We start from the raw sequence: 14,076 nt of genomic DNA on the forward strand, positions 1-14,076 counted from the left end.
CACATGAAACTCTGGCACTCTCTATGGGGTAGAACTTATTCTAGTCTAGCAAAGATTTTAATAAAAATTTTGGGAGATCAGTGACTAGTTTGGAAATCTAAAAATGTCTCATGTCTTATGTGAGTCTCAGCAAAAATTGAAAACCAGCAAGTCATCCTTGGCATAAAGACCGAGGTTCCCATCACTAGTGCCAATCACAGATCATGATGGAACTTAGCGGAGAGCAGCACTTCCAATGCAGCAGCAATTTTTCTAAAACTGTGGGGACATCACTGCTTTTCTTCAAAGACTAAACATCTTCTTTCCCTCGGCTTTTCAGTCTCAGCAGACGGATAACAACTGCCAGGTCTCTGTTGGAGGTGTTTTCCAAAATATGACTCTCAGTAGTCAAACACTTGTGGTGGTTATTGAACAAAGGAGTGACCACTTGTCATGGAAAACCATCTGGCACTACAAAATGGTGAGTGGCAAGGAGGGGGCTTGTTCACACAGCATATGAGGAGAGCGGCTGCTGGTAGAGGTGATCCAGGGATGGGGACTGTTTCCTTATTCTGACTGTCTGGAGCCCATGATTTGGAGTTAACAACTCTTGGGATTCATTCCTCTTTTACCAAAGGGTTTTCTCCAGTCCTGTGGGTAGAAAAACTGAATTGCAAGTGGTCAATAACTTTTCATTGCAGGGTATCATTGCAACCAAAGTGATGCCAGAGAGAACTTGCTATATTTCTACCATGAACAGAAATGAGATGCCCAGCTTTGAAAATCTGGTCAAACTGGCTTCACAGAATAGGGTAAGATTCAAAATCAACAGTACCTTTGAATGTTTTAGTGTAGTTGATAATCATTTTTGTCTGAGATACTGCTATTTTCCAAACCTTTTAAACCAATGGGCAAATAAAAAGATATTTTAGTGGTGATATTTTAAGTAATATTTTTCAGTTACACCATTTGTAAGCATTCAAAAGTGACAATATCCTTTTTTTGAAGTCTTTAGTGCAGGTTCATCATGTTGAGTCCAAGTCCCAGATTCGACAGACTTTTTTTCAATAATTTAAATTATAATAAAATTGAATATTTTTTTACTGTCTTAGTATCTACACTTTAGATTTCTTGCTAAGTATGTTTCACAATTTCTCATACTCAGATTCTAAAACAATACTTTTACTTCAGAATATCTAATTGAGGAAGAATGACTATTTCAGTATTGCAGAAAAATATTTTAGTAAGCTTTCAAACATTTGAAAGAAAAGTATGCACCATGTTCCTTTAGTTTGGCCATCCACATTAGTGTAGACATTATAAAAATTATCTCAGAACCAGCATATTAATCTTTGCTTAACAATGGCTCCCCTTGAAATCTGAGAACTGAGTCTGTAAAACACCCACACTTTAAACAAGCAGGAAGACCTGCAGGGCACACAGAAATCAAAAGGAGATTTCTCCTGCCAGCCTTGCAGCCCGAGTGCCTCTGAGGGGCCAGAGCAGCAACTGAGCAAATGCTCTGGAAGGAGCTCTGGCTCCACAGAGCGGCCGCACTCCATATCTCCTCTTCAGTGCTTTCCTTGCTCTGCCATTTTCCCTCAGGCTCCGTGCACCTTGACTCCATTAGAACAACCTCTACCTTTGGAGTGCCTTCAAGGCTTGCTAGTGGTTCCAAAGCCCCCCGGGGATTAAAAGGCATCCCTAAAGACAGGTTGGACTCAAACACACAGCTCTGACAGGAACAGGCCAATCAGGAACCAGCTCCTGGCACTCTACTTGCTGAATGTTGGTTTTTCATGTTTAGAATCTTCTCAGTCTTGGAAAACCTAACAAGAAGATCACCTTTGTTACCAATGGATTGGTCAACAACCTCAACTCTTATGGAATAGACATCACCGCTATGTGCAGTGGACTCACCACCTACATGGCTTACGAAGTTCACAGTGAGTGCAAGTTTGGCAATTCTCAGTGTTACTGACCTGGCCTTTTGTCTGCTGGGTCATGACTAAGACCCCATTGCTGCTCTTCCACCATGAAACCCATGGACATAAAGGGCTTCAGCAGTTGCACCAAGGGTTCGACACCTCTGCAGATCAGGACTGCACCAGGCTGGGGTCACAGCCCCCATTAAATGACCCAAAACAAACCTTTACAGCTGCTTTTCATAAAGCTTAATGTGTGCTTCCCCCACATCTGAGTTTCCCAGTCAAGAAGAAAAGTTATTCTAAGAACCAGTGTTCTTAAGGTCCAAGCTTGCTGCTGAACATGACCCAGGCAGGCACCAAAACTATGTGCTTCACAGCACGATGCTAGGAGGCTTCTATCCTTGCAGGTTTTTTTCCATGGGCCACAATCCAATTCCCCACACCTTTACTGACCTAGACTTCTTAGGATTAATTCAGGGTGTCACAGCCCATGTGAACTGGCAGCAGCCTCACTGTGAAATGGCCAGCCATCGGGACTCACAGGAGCTGATGTGCAATAGAGTCCTGATTTCAGCATGGGAATTCCAAGAAGCTTTTCAAGAGCACATTTTTCTGGGCATTCCTTCCTGAGCCACAGAGCCGATGCTCTTCGAGGATTCAAATGCAATCTGTCCCTTGTACAGCTTAAATATTCAAATTGCAGCACTTCTTCAGAACCATACTGTCTCCCACAAACACCAGCACCCTCCTGTAGAAAGGCAGCCGAGGTCAGCGACATTATCTCATGGGGTTTTGTTTCTTCTTTCCTTCCTTTCCAAGGACCCCAACTGAATCTGGGATCATGTGTTACACTTGATGTACTGAGAGTTGTGGAGCTTCAGTACTGCAATACCAATGGCAATGTCACTGGACAGGTAAGAAAACCTTACCCCTTACTGTCCTTGAAACAGATAGGGGAGGCATCACAGCAGCTGCCCAAAGCCAACCCTGATGCCTTTCTTCCTACCATCACCACTTTTCAGGGCTTCCTTGCTTCAGGGTGCTGAAGATAAAATAGATCATTGGGTCAGCACAGATTCCCCATGTTCGTGAAGGAGGTTCCCAAAAAATAGGCAGTGTTCTTCTATATTTCAGATCCAAAGGCACCACATGAAAGCTGTCAGATGCAGCAATATTTCACTGAAGGCTTCCAAAGATTTCTTACAGCCTTTGCCCAACTCCAGAGCCTTGATTCTGGGTCCTTTGGAAATGACACAGGGCCGGGCAGGCACTTCCCTGGGGGCAGCAATTCTTCTTCCATTGAGGCAGGGATTTTTCTATTACCCTTCAGAGGTGAAATGTCTTCTATTCCTTGGCAATTTAGATTCCTCAGTTTCCCGGCGGCCTCGACAACGGCACGCAAGTCATCATTGGTGGCCAGTCCCAAATGGTGACCATCAACATGCAGTGGCGCGTGGCAATCATTGAGCAAAACAGCATCAGTGGCTCCTGGAAAACCATCTGGAACTACAACACGGTGAGTGGCAGGGACAGGGCTCATTCCAAAGTGTCCTCCAAGGAGACTGGCTCCTTGTTGAGCTGGCCCAGGGGTGGCATTGGTTTCCTTTTTCTGACCGTGCTGAATGCACGATTTTGGGTAGGACCTCTTGGGCACTCATTCCTGTTTGAACAGAGGGTTTTCTCCAATCCCAGGGCTTGAAAGAATGAAGTGTGAGTACTCAATAGCCTTTTGTTTCACAGGGCGTCATTGCAACCAAAGTCACGCAACAGAACACTTGCTACATTTCCATCATGAACAAAAATGAGATGCCCAGCTTCAATAATCTGGCCCGCCTGGCACAAGAGAGCAGGGTAAGATTCCACAGGAGAAGCACGTTCCTCAGCCTGGAGCTCATTGGCCCATTTCTTCCTGTGCTTTTTCCTTCTTGGCAGGATGAGGGTGTCAGAAGTGGCACCATTTTCCTTCTCTCTCCAGTAGTAGGGCTTGAGAATTTTTCCCTAAGGAAGCTTTGCTGAAAGAAGAAGGAGGCAGCACCATTGCCTTCCTCCTCTTCCCTTTCTCTGATGATGTTGAGCTCTGAATCTTGCTGGGCAAAGCCTGTTTCTGAGAAGCCCTTCAAGGGTCTTGATTCTCTTGGCCTGCCAAGATCTCAAAGTCCTACGCAGACTATTCAGTATCGAAGTGCATTGCTCAGCTCAGAACTTTGCAGTGCCGCTGTTCTTGGCCAGAGTTCCTTTTGCTTTGGGGCGCAAGGGAGCGTCTCCCTGTGCCACAGCCCTTCCCCGAAGGGAATATGCCTAGCAGGAACCAGATCCCGGCACTGATCTTGCTGAATGCTGGTTTTTGTTGTTCAGAACCAGATCGGTTTTGGAAGACCTACCAAGAAGATCACCTTTGTGGCCAATGGCTTGGTCAACAACCTGAGGAATTACGGAGCAGATGTCTTCTCCATGTGCAATGGACTCACCACCTACATGGCTTACGAAGTTCACGGTGAGTGCCAGCAAAGGAGGTCTAAGCGACCTGGCATAGGTTTCCGCGGTGGAATGACCAATGCACAATGGCTGCTCTTCCACCTTGAGTCGCACACACGCCGAGGGCTTCAGCAGCTGCACCAAGGGTTCAACATCTTTGCAGTTCGGCACTGGAGCAGGGTGGTGTCCCAGTTGCAGTAAACGACGCGATCCCAACGCTTACAGCTCCTTCCTGGGAAGCTTAGGGAAGCTTAAATTTGGGCCCCGAGTGTTTCAGCTCACCCTGAGCTCCCTGGCAATGCCCAGTCAAGAAAAAGGGTCTTTCCAAGAACAGCTGTCCTTCAGGACAGAGCTGGCTGAGGGTTTGAATGGCGGCCAAGGTCTTAGGCATTAGCTCATGGCGTTTTGTTTCTTCCTTCCTTGCTTTCCAAGCACCCCAAGTGAATCTGGGATCATGCATTACACTCAATGTCCTGAGAGTCGTGGATCTGAAGTACTGCACTGGCAATGGCAATGGCAATGGACAGGTGAGAAAACCTTAGCCCTTACCTTTCTTGAACCAGATAGGGGGCCTTCAGAGCTGCTGCCCAAAGGCAACCCTGATGCCCTTCTTGCCTGGCATCTCCTCCCTGAGAGCTTCCCTCTTGGGGTGCACATGGTCAAGGAGAGCATCGGGTCGGCAGCGGTTTCCATCCAGGACTTTATGGTGGCTTACTGTGGCCAGTGCTCTTGCACGCATCAGCTTCTAAAGGCACCACATGACAGCTGTCAGATGCAGCAATGTTTGACTGAAGGCTTCCAAAGATTTCTTACGGCCTTTGCCCAACTCCAGAGCCTTGATTCTGGGCCCTTTGGAAATGACAGAGGGCAGGGCAGGCACTTCCCTGGGGGCAGCAATTCTTCTTCCATTGAGGCAGGGATTTTTCTATTACCCTTCAGAGGTGAAATGTCTTCTATTCCTTGGCAATTTAGATTCCTCAGTTTCCCGGCGGCCTCGACAACGGCACGCAAGTCATCATTGGTGGCCAGTCCCAAATGGTGACCATCAACATGCAGTGGCGCGTGGCAATCATTGAGCAAAACAGCATCAGCGGCTCCTGGAAAACCATCTGGAACTACAACACGGTGAGTGGCAGGGACGGGGCTCATTCCAAAGTGTCCTCCAAGGAGACTGGCTCCTTGTCGAGCTGGCCCAGGGGTGGCATTGGTTTCCTTTTTCTGACCGTGCTGAATGCACGATTTTGGGTAGGAGCTCTTGGGCACTCATTCCTGTTTGAACAGAGGGTTTTCTCCAATCCCAGGGCTTGAAAGAATGAAGTGTGAGTACTCAATAGCCTTTTGTTTTACAGGGCGTCATTGCAACCAAAGTCACGCAACAGAACACTTGCTACATTTCCATCATGAACAAAAATGAGATGCCCAGCTTCAATAATCTGGCCCGCCTGGCACAAGAGAGCAGGGTAAGATTCCACAGGAGAAGCACGTTCCTCAGCCTGGAGCTCATTGGCCCATTTCTTCCTGTGCTTTTTCCTTCTTGGCAGGATGAGGGTGTCAGAAGTGGCACCATTTTCCTTCTCTCTCCAGTAGTGGGGCTTGAGAATTTTTCCCTAAGGAAGCTTTGCTGAAAGAAGAAGGAGGCAGCACCATTGCCTTCCTCCTCTTCCCTTTCTCTGATGATGCTGAGCTCTGAATCTTGCTGGGCAAAGCCTGTTTCTGAGAAGCCCTTCAAGGGTCTTGATTCTCTTGGCCTGCCAAGATCTCAAAGTCCTACGCAGACTATTCAGTATCGAAGTGCATTGCTCAGCTCAGAACTTTGCAGTGCCGCTGCTCTTGGGCAGACTCCCTTTTGCTTTGGGGCGCAAGGGAGCGTCTCCCTGTGCCACAGCCCTTCCCCGAAGGGAATATGCCTAGCAGGAACCAGATCCCGGCACTGATCTTGCTGAATGCTGGTTTTTGTTGTTCAGAACCAGATCGGTTTTGGAAGACCTACCAAGAAGATCACCTTTGTGGCCAATGGCTTGGTCAACAACCTGAGGAATTACGGAGCAGATGTCTTCTCCATGTGCAATGGACTCACCACCTACATGGCTTACGAAGTTCACGGTGAGTGCCAGCAAAGGAGGTCTAAGCGACCTGGCATAGGTTTCCGCGGTGGAATGACCAATGCACAATGGCTGCTCTTCCACCTTGAGTCGCACACACGCCGAGGGCTTCAGCAGCTGCACCAAGGGTTCAACATCTTTGCAGTTTGGCACTGGAGCAGGGTGGTGTCCCAGTTGCAGTCAACGACGCGATCCCAACGCTTACAGCTCCTTCCTGGGAAGCTTAGGGAGGCTTAAATTTGGGCCCCGAGTGTTTCAGCTCACCCTGAGCTCCCCGGCAATGCCCAGTCAAGAAAAAGGGTCTTTCCAAGAACAGCTGTCCTTCAGGACCGAGCTGGCTGAGGGTTTGAATGGCGGCCAAGGTCTTAGGCATTAGCTCATGGCGTTTTGTTTCTTCCTTCCTTGCTTTCCAAGCACCCCAAGTGAATCTGGGATCATGCATTACACTCAATGTCCTGAGAGTCGTGGATCTGAAGTACTGCACTGGCAATGGCAATGGCAATGGACAGGTGAGAAAACCTTAGCCCTTACCTTTCTTGAACCAGATAGGGGGCCTTCAGAGCTGCTGCCCAAAGGCAACCCTGATGCCCTTCTTGCCTGGCATCTCCTCCCTGAGAGCTTCCCTCTTGGGGTGCACATGGTCAAGGAGAGCATCGGGTCGGCAGCGGTTTCCAGTCCAGGACTTTATGGTGGCTTACTGTGGCCAGTGCTCTTGCACGCATCAGCTTCTAAAGGCACCACATGACAGCTGTCAGATGCAGCAATGTTTGACTGAAGGCTTCCAAAGATTTCTTACGGCCTTTGCCCAACTCCAGAGCCTTGATTCTGGGCCCTTTGGAAATGACAGAGGGCAGGGCAGGCACTTCCCTGGGGGCAGCAATTCTTCTTCCATTGAGGCAGGGATTTTTCTATTACCCTTCAGAGGTGAAATGTCTTCTATTCCTTGGCAATTTAGATTCCTCAGTTTCCCGGCGGCCTCGACAACGGCACGCAAGTCATCATTGGTGGCCAGTCCCAAATGGTGACCATCAACATGCAGTGGCGCGTGGCAATCATTGAGCAAAACAGCATCAGTGGCTCCTGGAAAACCATCTGGAACTACAACACGGTGAGTGGCAGGGACGGGGCTCATTCCAAAGTGTCCTCCAAGGAGACTGGCTCCTTGTCGAGCTGGCCCAGGGGTGGCGTTGGTTTCCTTTTTCTGACCGTGCTGAATGCACGATTTTGGGTAGGAACTCTTGGGCACTCGTTCCTGTTTGAACAGAGGGTTTTCTCCAATCCCAGGGCTTGAAAGAATGAAGTGTGAGTACTCAATAGCCTTTTGTTTTACAGGGCGTCATTGCAACCAAAGTCACGCAACAGAACACTTGCTACATTTCCATCATGAACAAAAATGAGATGCCCAGCTTCAATAATCTGGCCCGCCTGGCACAAGAGAGCAGGGTAAGATTCCACAGGAGAAGCACGTTCCTCAGCCTGGAGCTCATTGGCCCATTTCTTCCTGTGCTTTTTCCTTCTTGGCAGGATGAGGGTGTCAGAAGTGGCACCATTTTCCTTCTCTCTCCAGTAGTGGGGCTTGAGAATTTTTCCCTAAGGAAGCTTTGCTGAAAGAAGAAGGAGGCAGCACCATTGCCTTCCTCCTCTTCCCTTTCTCTGATGATGTTGAGCTCTGAATCTTGCTGGGCAAAGCCTGTTTCTGAGAAGCCCTTCAAGGGTCTTGATTCTCTTGGCCTGCCAAGATCTCAAAGTCCTACGCAGACTCTTCAGTATCAAAGTGCATTGCTCAGCTCAGAACTTTGCAGTGCCGCTGTTCTTGGCCAGAGTTCCTTTTGCTTTGGGGCGCAAGGGAGCGTCTCCCTGTGCCACAGCCCTTCCCCGAAGGGAATATGCCTAGCAGGAACCAGATCCCGGCACTGATCTTGCTGAATGCTGGTTTTTGTTGTTCAGAACCAGATCGGTTTTGGAAGACCTACCAAGAAGATCACCTTTGTGGCCAATGGCTTGGTCAACAACCTGAGGAATTACGGAGCAGATGTCTTCTCCATGTGCAATGGACTCACCACCTACATGGCTTACGAAGTTCACGGTGAGTGCCAGCAAAGGAGGTCTAAGCGACCTGGCATAGGTTTCCGCGGTGGAATGACCAATGCACAATGGCTGCTCTTCCACCTTGAGTCGCACACACGCCGAGGGCTTCAGCAGCTGCACCAAGGGTTCAACATCTTTGCAGTTCGGCACTGGAGCAGGGTGGTGTCCCAGTTGCAGTAAACGACGCGATCCCAACGCTTACAGCTCCTTCCTGGGAAGCTTAGGGAAGCTTAAATTTGGGCCCCGAGTGTTTCAGCTCACCCTGAGCTCCCCGGCAATGCCCAGTCAAGAAAAAGGGTCTTTCCAAGAACAGCTGTCCTTCAGGACAGAGCTGGCTGAGGGTTTGAATGGCGGCCAAGGTCTTAGGCATTAGCTCATGGCGTTTTGTTTCTTCCTTCCTTGCTTTCCAAGCACCCCAAGTGAATCTGGGATCATGCATTACACTCAATGTCCTGAGAGTCGTGGATCTGAAGTACTGCACTGGCAATGGCAATGGCAATGGACAGGTGAGAAAACCTTAGCCCTTACCTTTCTTGAACCAGATAGGGGGCCTTCAGAGCTGCTGCCCAAAGGCAACCCTGATGCCCTTCTTGCCTGGCATCTCCTCCCTGAGAGCTTCCCTCTTGGGGTGCACATGGTCAAGGAGAGCATCGGGTCGGCAGCGGTTTCCGTCCAGGACTTTATGGTGGCTTACTGTGGCCAGTGCTCTTGCACGCATCAGCTTCTAAAGGCACCACATGACAGCTGTCAGGTGCAGCAATGTTTGACTGAAGGCTTCCAAAGATTTCTTACGGCCTTTGCCCAACTCCAGAGCCTTGATTCTGGGCCCTTTGGAAATGACAGAGGGCAGGGCAGGGCAGGCACTTCCCTGGGGGCAGCAATTCTTCTTCCATTGAGGCAGGGATTTTTCTATTACCCTTCAGAGGTGAAATGTCTTCTATTCCTTGGCAATTTAGATTCCTCAGTTTCCCGGCGGCCTCGACAACGGCACGCAAGTCATCATTGGTGGCCAGTCCCAAATGGTGACCATCAACATGCAGTGGCGCGTGGCAATCATTGAGCAAAACAGCATCAGCGGCTCCTGGAAAACCATCTGGAACTACAACACGGTGAGTGGCAGGGACGGGGCTCATTCCAAAGTGTCCTCCAAGGAGACTGGCTCCTTGTTGAGCTGGCCCAGGGGTGGCATTGGTTTCCTTTTTCTGACCGTGCTGAATGCACGATTTTGGGTAGGAGCTCTTGGGCACTCATTCCTGTTTGAACAGAGGGTTTTCTCCAATCCCAGGGCTTGAAAGAATGAAGTGTGAGTACTCAATAGCCTTTTGTTTTACAGGGCGTCATTGCAACCAAAGTCACGCAACAGAACACCTGCTACATTTCCATCATGAACAAAAATGAGATGCCCAGCTTCAATAATCTGGCCCGTCTGGCACAAGAGAGCAGGGTAAGATTCCACAGGAGAAGCACGTTCCTCAGCCTGGAGCTCATTGGCCCATTTCTTCCTGTGCTTTTTCCTTCTTGGCAGGATGAGGGTGTCAGAAGTGGCACCATTTTCCTTCTCTCTCCAGTAGTGGGGCTTGAGAATTTTTCCCTAAGGAAGCTTTGCTGAAAGAAGAAGGAGGCAGCACCATTGCCTTCCTCCTCTTCCCTTTCTCTGATGATGCTGAGCTCTGAACCTTGCTGGGCAAAGCCTGTTTCTGAGAAGCCCTTCAAGGGTCTTGATTCTCTTGGCCTGCCAAGATCTCAAAGTCCTACGCAGACTATTCAGTATCGAAGTGCATTGCTCAGCTCAGAACTTTGCAGTGCCGCTGTTCTTGGCCAGAGTTCCTTTTGCTTTGGGGCGCAAGGGAGCGTCTCCCTGTGCCACAGCCCTTCCCCGAAGGGAATATGCCTAGCAGGAACCAGATCCCGGCACTGATCTTGCTGAATGCTGGTTTTTGTTGTTCAGAACCAGATCGGTTTTGGAAGACCTACCAAGAAGATCACCTTTGTGGCCAATGGCTTGGTCAACAACCTGAGGAATTACGGAGCAGATGTCTTCTCCATGTGCAATGGACTCACCACCTACATGGCTTACGAAGTTCACGGTGAGTGCCAGCAAAGGAGGTCTAAGCGACCTGGCATAGGTTTCCGCGGTGGAATGACCAATGCACAATGGCTGCTCTTCCACCTTGAGTCGCACACACGCCGAGGGCTTCAGCAGCTGCACCAAGGGTTCAACATCTTTGCAGTTCGGCACTGGAGCAGGGTGGTGTCCCAGTTGCAGTAAACGACGCGATCCCAACGCTTACAGCTCCTTCCTGGGAAGCTTAGGGAAGCTTAAATTTGGGCCCCGAGTGTTTCAGCTCACCCTGAGCTCCCCGGCAATGCCCAGTCAAGAAAAAGGGTCTTTCCAAGAACAGCTGTCCTTCAGGACAGAGCTGGCTGAGGGTTTGAATGGCGGCCAAGGTCTTAGGCATTAGCTCATGGCGTTTTGTTTCTTCCTTCCTTGCTTTCCAAGCACCCCAAGTGAATCTGGGATCATGCATTACACTCAATGTCCTGAGAGTCGTGGATCTGAAGTACTGCACTGGCAATGGCAATGGCAATGGACAGGTGAGAAAACCTTAGCCCTTACCTTTCTTGAACCAGATAGGGGGCCTTCAGAGCTGCTGCCCAAAGGCAACCCTGATGCCCTTCTTGCCTGGCATCTCCTCCCTGAGAGCTTCCCTCTTGGGGTGCACATGGTCAAGGAGAGCATCGGGTCGGCAGCGGTTTCCGTCCAGGACTTTATGGTGGCTTACTGTGGCCAGTGCTCTTGCACGCATCAGCTTCTAAAGGCACCACATGACAGCTGTCAGACGCAGCAATGTTTGACTGAAGGCTTCCAAAGATTTCTTACGGCCTTTGCCCAACTCCAGAGCCTTGATTCTGGGCCCTTTGGAAATGACAGAGGGCAGGGCAGGCACTTCCCTGGGGGCAGCAATTCTTCTTCCATTGAGGCAGGGATTTTTCTATTACCCTTCAGAGGTGAAATGTCTTCTATTCCTTGGCAATTTAGATTCCTCAGTTTCCCGGCGGCCTCGACAACGGCACGCAAGTCATCATTGGTGGCCAGTCCCAAATGGTGACCATCAACATGCAGTGGCGCGTGGCAATCATTGAGCAAAACAGCATCAGTGGCTCCTGGAAAACCATCTGGAACTACAACACGGTGAGTGGCAGGGACGGGGCTCATTCCAAAGTGTCCTCCAAGGAGACTGGCTCCTTGTCGAGCTGGCCCAGGGGTGGCGTTGGTTTCCTTTTTCTGACCGTGCTGAATGCACGATTTTGGGTAGGAACTCTTGGGCACTCGTTCCTGTTTGAACAGAGGGTTTTCTCCAATCCCAGGGCTTGAAAGAATGAAGTGTGAGTACTCAATAGCCTTTTGTTTTACAGGGCGTCATTGCAACCAAAGTCACGCAACAGAACACTTGCTACATTTCCATCATGAACAAAAATGAGATGCCCAGCTTCAATAATCTGGCCCGCCTGGCACAAGAGAGCAGGGTAAGATTCCACAGGAGAAGCACGTTCCTCAGCCTGGAGCTCATTGGCCCATTTCTTCCTGTGCTTTTTCCTTCTTGGCAGGATGAGGGTGTCAGAAGTGGCACCATTTTCCTTCTCTCTCCAGTAGTGGGGCTTGAGAATTTTTCCCTAAGGAAGCTTTGCTGAAAGAAGAAGGAGGCAGCACCATTGCCTTCCTCCTCTTCCCTTTCTCTGATGATGCTGAGCTCTGAACCTTGCTGGGCAAAGCCTGTTTCTGAGAAGCCCTTCAAGGGTCTTGATTCTCTTGGCCTGCCAAGATCTCAAAGTCCTACGCAGACTATTCAGTATCGAAGTGCATTGCTCAGCTCAGAACTTTGCAGTGCCGCTGTTCTTGGCCAGAGTTCCTTTTGCTTTGGGGCGCAAGGGAGCGTCTCCCTGTGCCACAGCCCTTCCCCGAAGGGAATATGCCTAGCAGGAACCAGATCCCGGCACTGATCTTGCTGAATGCTGGTTTTTGTTGTTCAGAACCAGATCGGTTTTGGAAGACCTACCAAGAAGATCACCTTTGTGGCCAATGGCTTGGTCAACAACCTGAGGAATTACGGAGCAGATGTCTTCTCCATGTGCAATGGACTCACCACCTACATGGCTTACGAAGTTCACGGTGAGTGCCAGCAAAGGAGGTCTAAGCGACCTGGCATAGGTTTCCGCGGTGGAATGACCAATGCACAATGGCTGCTCTTCCACCTTGAGTCGCACACACGCCGAGGGCTTCAGCAGCTGCACCAAGGGTTCAACATCTTTGCAGTTCGGCACTGGAGCAGGGTGGTGTCCCAGTTGCAGTAAACGACGCGATCCCAACGCTTACAGCTCCTTCCTGGGAAGCTTAGGGAAGCTTAAATTTGGGCCCCGAGTGTTTCAGCTCACCCTGAGCTCCCCGGCAATGCCCAGTCAAGAAAAAGGGTCTTTCCAAGAACAGCTGTCCTTCAGGACAGAGCTGGCTGAGGGTTTGAATGGCGGCCAAGGTCTTAGGCATTAGCTCATGGCGTTTTGTTTCTTCCTTCCTTGCTTTCCAAGCACCCCAAGTGAATCTGGGATCATGCATTACACTCAATGTCCTGAGAGTCGTGGATCTGAAGTACTGCACTGGCAATGGCAATGGCAATGGACAGGTGAGAAAACCTTAGCCCTTACCTTTCTTGAACCAGATAGGGGGCCTTCAGAGCTGCTGCCCAAAGGCAACCCTGATGCCCTTCTTGCCTGGCATCTCCTCCCTGAGAGCTTCCCTCTTGGGGTGCACATGGTCAAGGAGAGCATCGGGTCGGCAGCGGTTTCCGTCCAGGACTTTATGGTGGCTTACTGTGGCCAGTGCTCTTGCACGCATCAGCTTCTAAAGGCACCACATGACAGCTGTCAGGTGCAGCAATGTTTGACTGAAGGCTTCCAAAGATTTCTTACGGCCTTTGCCCAACTCCAGAGCCTTGATTCTGGGCCCTTTGGAAATGACAGAGGGCAGGGCAGGCACTTCCCTGGGGGCAGCAATTCTTCTTCCATTGAGGCAGGGATTTTTCTATTACCCTTCAGAGGTGAAATGTCTTCTATTCCTTGGCAATTTAGATTCCTCAGTTTCCCGGCGGCCTCGACAACGGCACGCAAGTCATCATTGGTGGCCAGTCCCAAATGGTGACCATCAACATGCAGTGGCGCGTGGCAATCATTGAGCAAAACAGCATCAGTGGCTCCTGGAAAACCATCTGGAACTACAACACGGTGAGTGGCAGGGACGGGGCTCATTCCAAAGTGTCCTCCAAGGAGACTGGCTCCTTGTCGAGCTGGCCCAGGGGTGGCGTTGGTTTCCTTTTTCTGACCGTGCTGAATGCACGATTTTGGGTAGGAACTCTTGGGCACTCGTTCCTGTTTGAACAGAGGGTTTTCTCCAATCCCAGGGCTTGAAAGAATGAAGTGTGAGTACTCAATAGCCTTTTGTTTACAGGGCG

At 49.9% G+C, this 14,076-nt stretch overlaps 1 protein-coding gene across 1 annotated transcript in view; it reads left to right on the forward strand.

The window, feature by feature from the left end:
- Positions 1-1,882: 1,882 nt before the first annotated feature.
- The window catches only part of LOC306813498 (uncharacterized protein), a gene marked incomplete at its 5' end in the record, with an annotated part of 18,430 nt that continues 6,236 nt past the window's right edge, over positions 1,883-14,076 (forward strand). Inside the window, 23 exons of the mRNA XM_079328968.1 lie at positions 1,883-1,925; positions 2,727-2,821; positions 3,271-3,423; positions 3,648-3,758; positions 4,263-4,401; positions 4,815-4,909; positions 5,355-5,507; positions 5,732-5,842; positions 6,347-6,485; positions 6,899-6,993; positions 7,440-7,592; positions 7,817-7,927; positions 8,432-8,570; positions 8,984-9,078; positions 9,529-9,681; positions 9,906-10,016; positions 10,521-10,659; positions 11,073-11,167; positions 11,613-11,765; positions 11,990-12,100; positions 12,605-12,743; positions 13,157-13,251; positions 13,697-13,849. Of these exons, the coding sequence (XP_079185094.1) occupies positions 1,883-1,925; positions 2,727-2,821; positions 3,271-3,423; positions 3,648-3,758; positions 4,263-4,401; positions 4,815-4,909; positions 5,355-5,507; positions 5,732-5,842; positions 6,347-6,485; positions 6,899-6,993; positions 7,440-7,592; positions 7,817-7,927; positions 8,432-8,570; positions 8,984-9,078; positions 9,529-9,681; positions 9,906-10,016; positions 10,521-10,659; positions 11,073-11,167; positions 11,613-11,765; positions 11,990-12,100; positions 12,605-12,743; positions 13,157-13,251; positions 13,697-13,849 (2,781 nt within the window). The remainder of the gene's footprint in view (positions 1,926-2,726; positions 2,822-3,270; positions 3,424-3,647; positions 3,759-4,262; positions 4,402-4,814; positions 4,910-5,354; positions 5,508-5,731; positions 5,843-6,346; positions 6,486-6,898; positions 6,994-7,439; positions 7,593-7,816; positions 7,928-8,431; positions 8,571-8,983; positions 9,079-9,528; positions 9,682-9,905; positions 10,017-10,520; positions 10,660-11,072; positions 11,168-11,612; positions 11,766-11,989; positions 12,101-12,604; positions 12,744-13,156; positions 13,252-13,696; positions 13,850-14,076) is intronic.

This window comes from Erithacus rubecula, assembly GCF_903797595.1.
Source record: "Erithacus rubecula genome assembly, chromosome: 29".
NCBI lineage: Eukaryota > Metazoa > Chordata > Aves > Passeriformes > Muscicapidae > Erithacus > Erithacus rubecula.